Source organism: Asparagus officinalis, chromosome 4, assembly GCF_001876935.1.
Source record: "Asparagus officinalis chromosome 4, Aspof.V1, whole genome shotgun sequence".
Taxonomy (NCBI): Eukaryota; Viridiplantae; Streptophyta; class Magnoliopsida; order Asparagales; family Asparagaceae; genus Asparagus; species Asparagus officinalis.
Window position 1 is genome coordinate 68,557,803 of NC_033797.1, and position 8,912 is coordinate 68,566,714.

The 8,912-nt window shown below is 37.6% G+C and overlaps 1 protein-coding gene across 1 annotated transcript in view; it reads left to right on the top strand.

The window, feature by feature from the left end:
* Nucleotides 1-8,577, top strand: part of LOC109838872 (ribosome maturation protein SBDS) — an 8,895-nt gene extending 318 nt beyond the window's left edge. Inside the window, exons 2-6 of the mRNA XM_020407301.1 lie at nucleotides 658-787; nucleotides 1,265-1,465; nucleotides 2,727-2,894; nucleotides 4,920-5,373; nucleotides 8,251-8,577. Coding sequence (XP_020262890.1) covers nucleotides 658-787; nucleotides 1,265-1,465; nucleotides 2,727-2,894; nucleotides 4,920-5,372 — 952 coding nt within the window. The 3' untranslated portion in view covers nucleotide 5,373; nucleotides 8,251-8,577. The remainder of the gene's footprint in view (nucleotides 1-657; nucleotides 788-1,264; nucleotides 1,466-2,726; nucleotides 2,895-4,919; nucleotides 5,374-8,250) is intronic.

An 8,912-nucleotide genomic window follows, 5' to 3' on the forward strand; every position in this document is an offset into this window, starting at 1 on the left:
CCCCCCTGTTAGTGCGCGAGTTGGCTCGCGCGTTAAAGCGCGAGCCAAAGAGCTTTTTCCTTTAAAAAATCCACATATGTATGTCCAAATTCGGGTTTGACTTCGATAGCATTAAATAAATACAAATACCAACAACTTCGTATTCGGTTATTGTTATCTATCATCTCGATCGTTATCTTGGGCTCCTTCGACTAAACTTCAGGGTGTCGAGAATCATCCGTAAAGTTCTAGAAGCGGACCCACAGGACGGCCCGAAACCGAGGGGTGTTTCTGGCACCTGGCCAAAAAAAAAGAAAAAAAGGAGAAAAGAGCTATCGAAGGACAAAACGCGAAGCGAAATCCGAGAATTCCCGAGCGCGCCTGCGTTCGAGAGAGAGAGATGTCGCAAGACTCTGGTTCAGCCGGTGGCAGAAGCGGCCTGACGAACGTGGCGTTGTCTGGTGAAGAAGATGGGATTGCGATTCGAGTCGCCTGCTACAAGAACAAGGTCCTCTCCTGGCGTTCTGGGGTGTAAGCGCTCAAGCCCTAAACCCTAACCCTAACCCTAACCTCAATCCTTTTTTTTTATTTCTCTTTCAATCTGATGCCTGTTACGAATCCCTACTCTCAATTAGGTTTTGCTTCTTAAGTTATATCTTTACGCAAATTCTTCTGCAGGGAGAAAGATCTGGATGAAGTGCTGCAAGCGCAGACTGTCTATTCCAATGTCTCGAAAGCACTCCTCGCGAAATCGACAGACTTGATGAGGGCATTTGGCACCGATGATCAGTCGAAGATATGTTTAGAGGTCCGTCTCTATGTTCAACGGCACCTGTCCAAGCTATTACATTGAAATAATTATTTTTTTTGGGCCGTTGTTCGATGCGCTGGGGTTCAATTGGTGTAAGCTGCATGTTCGAGTTGTGCAGTTTTTAATGGTGGGATTAACAACAACGAGAACAATAAATCCTTGTGTTAATTTTATAGGATAAGTTTTTTTTTTTGGGTCTCAGTCTGTTAATTTACCCCTTAAAAAAAAACACGGTGGAAGTTGATTCCATTACTTCCTTCCTAACATTTGCTATTGGGTTTATTTGACCTTTCTAGTTCCACATAGCTTTGAGATTCAATGTTAATATTTCTCATCTTGTGCTATTTTTCTTTTCCTTTCTTTTACTCAATTCTATATAGTTTTGCGTGCAGGTTTTCTGGTTAGGAATTTACAATTACAGATACTTCTATGGCGAACTTAAATTAACACTTTTTTCACTAATGTGGATCACAGATTTTGGACAAAGGGGAGCTTCAAGTTGCTGGAAAGGAGAGAGAGTCCAAGTTATCAAGTCAGTTCCGAGATATAGCGACGATTGTGATGGAGAAGACTATCAATCCAGAAACTCAACGCCCTTATACCATTAGTATGATCGAACGACTTATGCATGAAATACATTTTGCTGTGGATCCTCACAACAGCTCAAAGAAGCAGGTATTTTGCTTGTTATATGTCTGGTAGATTCGTAGTTCTTTGTGATGCTAACTGATATTATTAGCTTTTTCAGAAGCTACGTATATTTTTCTATTTTTCACCTTCAATTACGGCCGTGTATATATATATCTAGCTTTCACCTTTAATTACGGCTATGTATATTTTTCTTTTATTTCACCTTTAATTACTGCCATGTGTTTCTGAAAGAAATATTTAGTTATGAACTGATATTGCTACGTGTCTATGAGACCGTAAACGATATTCCTTTTGGTTGTTTGATCTTTTTTTTGGGGGTATCACCTTTTCCTACTGAATGTTGGAATCTCCTTTTACCTGAGTTATTGCACAACTGAATTTTAAATTTTTATGCATGTAGGCTGACCTCCATGGTAGAGTGATTATTCTTCCTAGTCTCCTGGACAATATGTTTATCTTGTAAAATTTTCATCCTGTCTCTGTATAGTGCTAATATGAAATCATTCTGGAGCCCCATCTGTTATACTGTTGTTAGCTAGCTAGCCTAGCTTGCTTGTTTAATGTATTTATTATCTCAATCTTAAATCTTCTTCAGCTGATGTTTATCTTCTTGAATATGCTGTAACAGTGTTCACCTAATTCACTATATCTGCCTTCACACCACTTGGTTGCGATACAATTCGTATGTCCCAATCATTGGTGCATTACTTATGCAGATCACGTAAACGGGGACCCGATAAATAACAAGTAGTACGAACTATTACTGATTCATTCATCTCTTTGGATGTATTTGACAATATTACGTAATTTTCCTAATAAATTATTTAATGATTTGTAGAGATACTGTGGCTTCAGAAGTTTGGAGTTTGAACTTTGCTTATTAATATAATTACTCGTATATGCATGTATTTCTCTGTCAACATGTTGAAATGATCCTTGCAAATGCTCGCAAGTGTACGATGGCCCCAACCTTTTGAATGAGCCTATCCCTTTGTACTGCTTACTGCCAAGTAGCCTGCCTTGTATCTGCATGATACTACGAATTACATTATACTGCAAATCTGGTAAAACTAGTTTGCTAGACAATTTAGTTGTTCACTCTTTATATTTCTGCTTTTACTGAGCTATCTGATCTTTTGGCATTTTAGCATACTTCTGTTTGAAAGTGAAATTTTGTAATGTTTGATGGCAAAAGTATTTTTCAGAGCAGTTTGAATCACTGTACTGGATGTAAGATGCCTGTCTCCTGCTATTCACTTGTCTGCTGCCCTTATGTTTGTTGCAGGCTTTGGAAGTGATACGTGAGCTTCAAAAGCACTTTCCCATAAAAAGATCTCCTATGAGATTACGATTAACTGTACCTCAGGGAAACCTTCCTTCTCTATTAGAAAAGCTTAGCAGCTGGAATGCAAGCATTATTTCGAAGGATGAATCTGGCGATCAGTTCTCTGTGGTAAGTTTATAATCACTATTAAGAAATTTACTTAAGAACCTGGATTCACTTGATGAATTTTACTGGGAAGTGTGATGTATTTTGGATCTCTTGTTAGTGGGGCGACACGGCTACTTTCAGCAGGTTTAACTTTTTTACTACCAGGAGAGGCCAGTCACCTGTTGGTATATGCTAGCAGTTGGTACATACATTTTTCACAACCTATGTAGAAGGAAATGGCCTCAGGGTTGAAAACAGCCGGTTATTAATTTGTTATATTGACTTGGTATTTTATTTCTTGTGATTTCTAAGTACAATGGAATTAAAAGTTAATAAACTTTGGTTTACCATCCTGCAGACTTCAGCCAATTTCTGCACTCCTAGTGCATGATAATGAAGCCGTTGCTTATTATATATAACCATTGAATACTTGTAATCTTTAGACGACAAATAATTGCTTGAAGTTACTTAGATTCTCTACATTTTAGCACCCTTCAATTTATGCAGTTCTTGTTTAACCTAATTGTCATAATGATTGTTATCCTAGTCATCACAAATGGATTTTTCCAGAAAGAAAGCTATGAAGCATGACGTTTAGTTGGTAAATGGTCCGAAAATACTCTTCAAGGCTTGTGACTGCATAGAAGACTATGAGTATGAAAGGTTTACAGCAAAAGCCTTCTCCAGCTAGTGGGTAGGAGACCTTTTTTCCCCTCATGCAGGGTAAGCTTAGTTTACTAAGGAGCAACCCTTCAAATTCCTAACCAGTTGTTAATTAAGGTTAAGGATAAGACTGTGAGTTGGTAAAACGAACTTATATATATATTGATTCTGCAACAGGAAAATCAAATGTGTCTACATGGTCTCAATGATTTATTGTAGACAAGTTACACCAACCGTTAAGACTCCTTGTTTACAATTAAGAATCAAGATACCATTATTTACAAGATAAATGTTAAACTTCTTTTTTTTGGGCATTTATTGTTGGGTGGTGGTAAAGCCCTGCATTAGTACTACTAACTGCAGAATGTTTTGCTTCAGCCTGAAACTGTAGGAGCCCTTGGGATGTATTAAAGACGTTTACTCCATTTCATCTGGCATCGACTGACTTGTTCTTTAGTGGCAAAACAGGATAAAGCCTGTTTCTGATCCTGTGCTGTAAAACAGGTTCTAACGCGCTTCTGTTCCAGGCTCTGTGTCATCGTGTTTAGTGCTTAGGGCAATGCTGGGCCTAATACCTTATTTACTTGCAATTAAAGCATGTTCAAACTGTCCAGCGGGCTTAAGCACACATAGTACCTGCTTTGTAAGGGATCAACCTAAATTGGTTATAAGTTATTTTGTTACCTCAAACACGTCTTACCTTGCCACTATTCTATTTTTCACATTACCATTTTACTCTCTCATTGTTATTTCAATCACCAATTCGGAGTGAACTCGATTATTCAGCAATGCCTTCATTTTGACGATGCCAATCTTACTCCTTTCAACTCTTATAAGCTCTATTAATCATAAATCATCAAAATAGACATTTATCTATGAAAGTTTCTTCCTTTTTCCTGAAAATTTCAGATCTCCGATTTTTTTTTTGTTTTTTTCCTTGCACTTGTTTTCTTTTTTAATTTTGAATAATGGATTTGGCACATTTTTCCAACAAAGCCATGCAAAAGCCTTAAAGCTTAAGCAGTGATTCTCCTGCTTTACTCTGTTTTTTTGCTTTCCACACCTTTGCGCACCAACAGTTTCCTACATTTCTTTTAGCTGGGAACCTTTTATATTCTTGCTCTTTTTGGTTTGAGAATATTTAATGAACTTCTTTGGCTTTCGTCTTTTATGTATGGTGCAATGGTCATAAGTGTTTTCGGTAGTTCTTTACCGCTGAACTTTGCACCTTTTATCCATTCTTTCAAGCTGACGTAAGATTTAGGTGTGCGCTTGCCAAGTAGGCATTAAGCTGATAGCGGACATGATTCCACTTTACCTTTTGTCTTTAACTGGCATATTTGCTGCCATGGTATATGTAATAATGGTGCTATTGTGGTGCAGATTAGTGACATCGAGCCAGGCTGTTTCAGGGATTGTGATGCTCTAGTGAGGAATTTACAAGGAAGATTGGATATACTTGCTGTATCAGCACAGGTGGAAGGGGATGCTCATGTGGAACAGTATGAAGATCCCGAAGAGATCCCATTACGATCATCTGAGGAGTCAAATTCTAGCAGGGACTCAGATTTGGCAGGTCAGCTAGCTGAGAGGTTAAAGAAACAGAATATATCTACGGAAAGCACCAGTGGAGAGCAAGTTAAGCAAAATAAGTGCAGCACATGTGATACTTTTGTGGGAGACGCTAAACAATACAGGGAACATTTTAAAACAGAGTGGCACAAGCATAACCTGAGGAGAAAGACGAGAAAACTTCCTCCTATAACTGCAGAGGAATGTGACACCGACATGGAATTGGGTGAGATGAAGGCAGATCTGAAGGAGTACTCCTTTTAAGGTGAGTCAATTCAGGACGCATAAGCAGAATATTCTTAGATATATGCATGTAGTAGTTATATGAATTGGCTTGTTATGGTGCGTCTTTATGTTCATAAACATTTGAGCTTGAAATATTGTGGCATCAGCGATTCTATCCACTAATTGGCTTCTCCACAATCTTTGTCAAGCCCATAGTCATTATAGTCATCTTTAAATCCTCCAATTAATTTCAATTGCTTGCAGTATTTATTTTGACTTGTTATCTGAGTGTACTAGTCTTCATCATTCATTCTCTTGGCTTTTGTTGGATATGATCTGCATATTTTTCCTACTCTATATCTATCACCTTGAGCAAGTAAACTGCCCGGATATCTCAAATTTATTTGCCCAATCTGGAATTATCAACTGATGGAATATGTTGTAGGTAGGTAATTGCCATAGACTGGTTGACTTCAGTATTCATGTATTTTGTGAGTTCTTGCATGATTTAGGTTTATATGCCTTGCTTAGCCATCTACATTCTCTTGAATAGCAGAACTATGCTAAAACTATGTGCAGTGTATGTCTGAAGTAGGAATAAAAGCATTCGTGAGCTTGCCAGAATCATGGTTGGGCATGTCTTTTGTCACGATCAACGTAATCAACTTAATCACAAACACAAGCAGTTGATTTTCAATTAACAATTGAAATCCTTTTCCATCCACTGCCTTTTTGTTGAACTCATCTGAACTCATCTCAATGCTCTATTTTATCTTGTTCATTCAACTGACCAACATTGACGACAGTGTTGCCTCTGCTTCCATAACCACCATGCCTACGTTCTTCCCTCTCACACTAGTAGCTTCATTCTAAACGTCTTCAATTGTTTATTCATCATTGTCATATCCCTCTACTCTCAACTTTTAGCACAGCATCTCATCTGCTCATCCCATCAGTGGAAAATGCAGCTGACTATTTTTTGCATGTGGTTTTAAATGGAAGCTGCCTTCCATTCTCTGAGCATGTTCAGTGAGCTAAAACATTTACAAGCTCCATGACTCCACACTTACCAGATATGTAGTGGTGGATCCAGAAAATTTTTCTTGGGGTGCGGACAATAAGTATCTATTTACCTAAAAATAAAAATATAATACTATAAAACTAATAGTAACTAATGCATTGAGTGTTCTTTTAGGTTTTGTAACTGATCAGAATGCACTGAATGTTCTTCAAGATTTTGAGTGTTTTAATTTTGGGCTTTTATTGTGTTTGGACCCATTTGACTTTATTGTTGTAATCTAAATGGGCTTTACTTTTCAATACGCTAATTTAATTGCTACTAATTATTGTTTTAAATATAGGTTGGGGTGCAATTTTTTTTTGGGTCAGGTCGGGTGGGGGGGTTAGGGGGCAAGATTGTAAACTTCACAAGGTTTACATGCAATTTATAAAATGTTATCGTTGCAACTGCACCCCTACACATATAACTGCATCTGTCCCTGCTGATATGAATATGCATAAATTCTGCTGTCGTATTGATTAAGAGCACTTATCAATTGTTCAGCATAAAGTGAACAAAATAAACAACCATGTAGAAGAATAAGGATACTAGTTATGTGTGTTATTAACCAAAACTGCTAACTAGAAAACTGGTATCTGCTGCGTAGAGAAGTATGACTATTTTCTCAGAGAGTGAAGAAAGTAAACTTTCTTTTCTGCATTATTCCCACTTGATCACATTGAGCTACCTGTTCTCCTTGGGAACTATGTTTTAGATCCCTAAACTCTTCGTACTTCTCGTTACTTCAGCTAAAACCTATGCTGGAAATGCATAGAGGCTATCATACCCCTGAAACAATTAGGATTAATCCCCTGATTGTAGCAGTCTAAAAATACCTTCTGTAGGATTCTCATAGGATTAGTTTTAAGTTAACTATTTTTTATATGATGTAATGCCTTTAGAGTGCACTAAAATCTCGTAATTAAATGATGAATAAGAAAAAACTGAGTTAGATCATTTAAGGCGAGGCCTTGCTATCTTTCCTTATTATCTTACGTTCCTCTCTTTCATTTCCCACTTAGTGATGTCTGCATTATTAGCCTAGTTTAGCTCAGTTGACCGATCAGTATTACTGTAACAAGTACTCTTGTACTGTATGCTATGACCTCTCTTCTAAATTCTTGCTTTAGTTGAATATATTAAATCTTTCCTCGTTCTGATATGCTACGAAGCTTTGAAATTAAGCAAATATTTTACATTTTTGTGAGCTTTCTTATTGCTGGCAGTCTCTTTCTTTCTTTTTCTCTCTTTTTCTTGAAACACATTTGATTCTAGAAGTTGAAGGGAAGTGTTATGGGGACAGGTAGTTTTGTATACTTACATCTCTACCAAAGCAGTCCCATGCTTCACATGGACCGTGAAGCAATACTTGTCCGTTGTTTCTCGTGTGCTTTTGCTTGTTTCTTGGAGGGTAAAATGTAAAAGCAATCTAAAAATGTATCTTCAACTAATTCTTGCATCAGGACCATATGTATTTGTAATTCTTTCTCCTGAATATTGATCTTAGACGATGAAGATACTTATGGCTCAAGGACTTGCAAACTGCAGGAATTACTTCCCCATCAAAACACCCCATCCCCCACCCTCCTCAAATACAAAACACACAAAAAAAAAGAAGAAGAAAGAAAGAAAGAAATTTCTATATATCTAATTACGGGGGAATGCTGTGGCTGTATAGTGTGACCTTTTAGTTGTTAAAACAAATTATACTGTTACTTAGCCGGAGACGTCGATACTGATCTTTAACATGACACCCTAAAAATTGTCCTAGTGATGCTTCTCTTTCATTCTTGTAACTACTGCCATCTTTTCTTCTGTTTTTTTTTTATAATAATACCTTCTTCTTTTATCTTGCAGGTGTGTTTCTTTGAGCATCTCTAGAGACAAAAATGCTTGTGGGAGGGGAATGAGTTTTCTGTTGAGACACCTGGATATCGGTTTTAAGTTTGTTATGCACTAGTCAATTCAAAGGGGAAGAAGGTACGGTATATCGGAGAAATTCTGTTCGTGTGCGTCTCTTGATGCTGTTTGGGAGATGGGTGAGTCATATACAGGGATATCAGTTTGCAACCCATCATTGAATTGAGAAACCTTTTGTCAAATCACAACTTCCTTTGTATCGTGTCCAAAACAAATGTGTGATGAGATCTTAAACATTATTAAAAGTAAAGGTCTTTTCTTTTTGGGGGGTGCCCTTGAAGATTTTGATGAATGGTTGAAGAGTAGTGTTTGACCTCATGGTAGTTACCATAGGTTTGTCACCGCTGCTTTCCTAGCGGCCGCTGCTGCTGCTTACACGCTAAAGAGAAGTTTTACCATATTTTGTTTTACCATATTTTGCTTCAATGGAGATTTGCGGTTGGAATTGTATCAAGCTCTAATCCCAGCTACTCTTTAATTAACGCTAAGGCGATGAAAAAGGATTTAGGAGCGTGAGGGTACAGTAGCTTCTGAGGCCACGTGGGCAACTAATTGATAATGTTAACAAGAAGAAAATGGTATCCCCCAGACTAAGATCA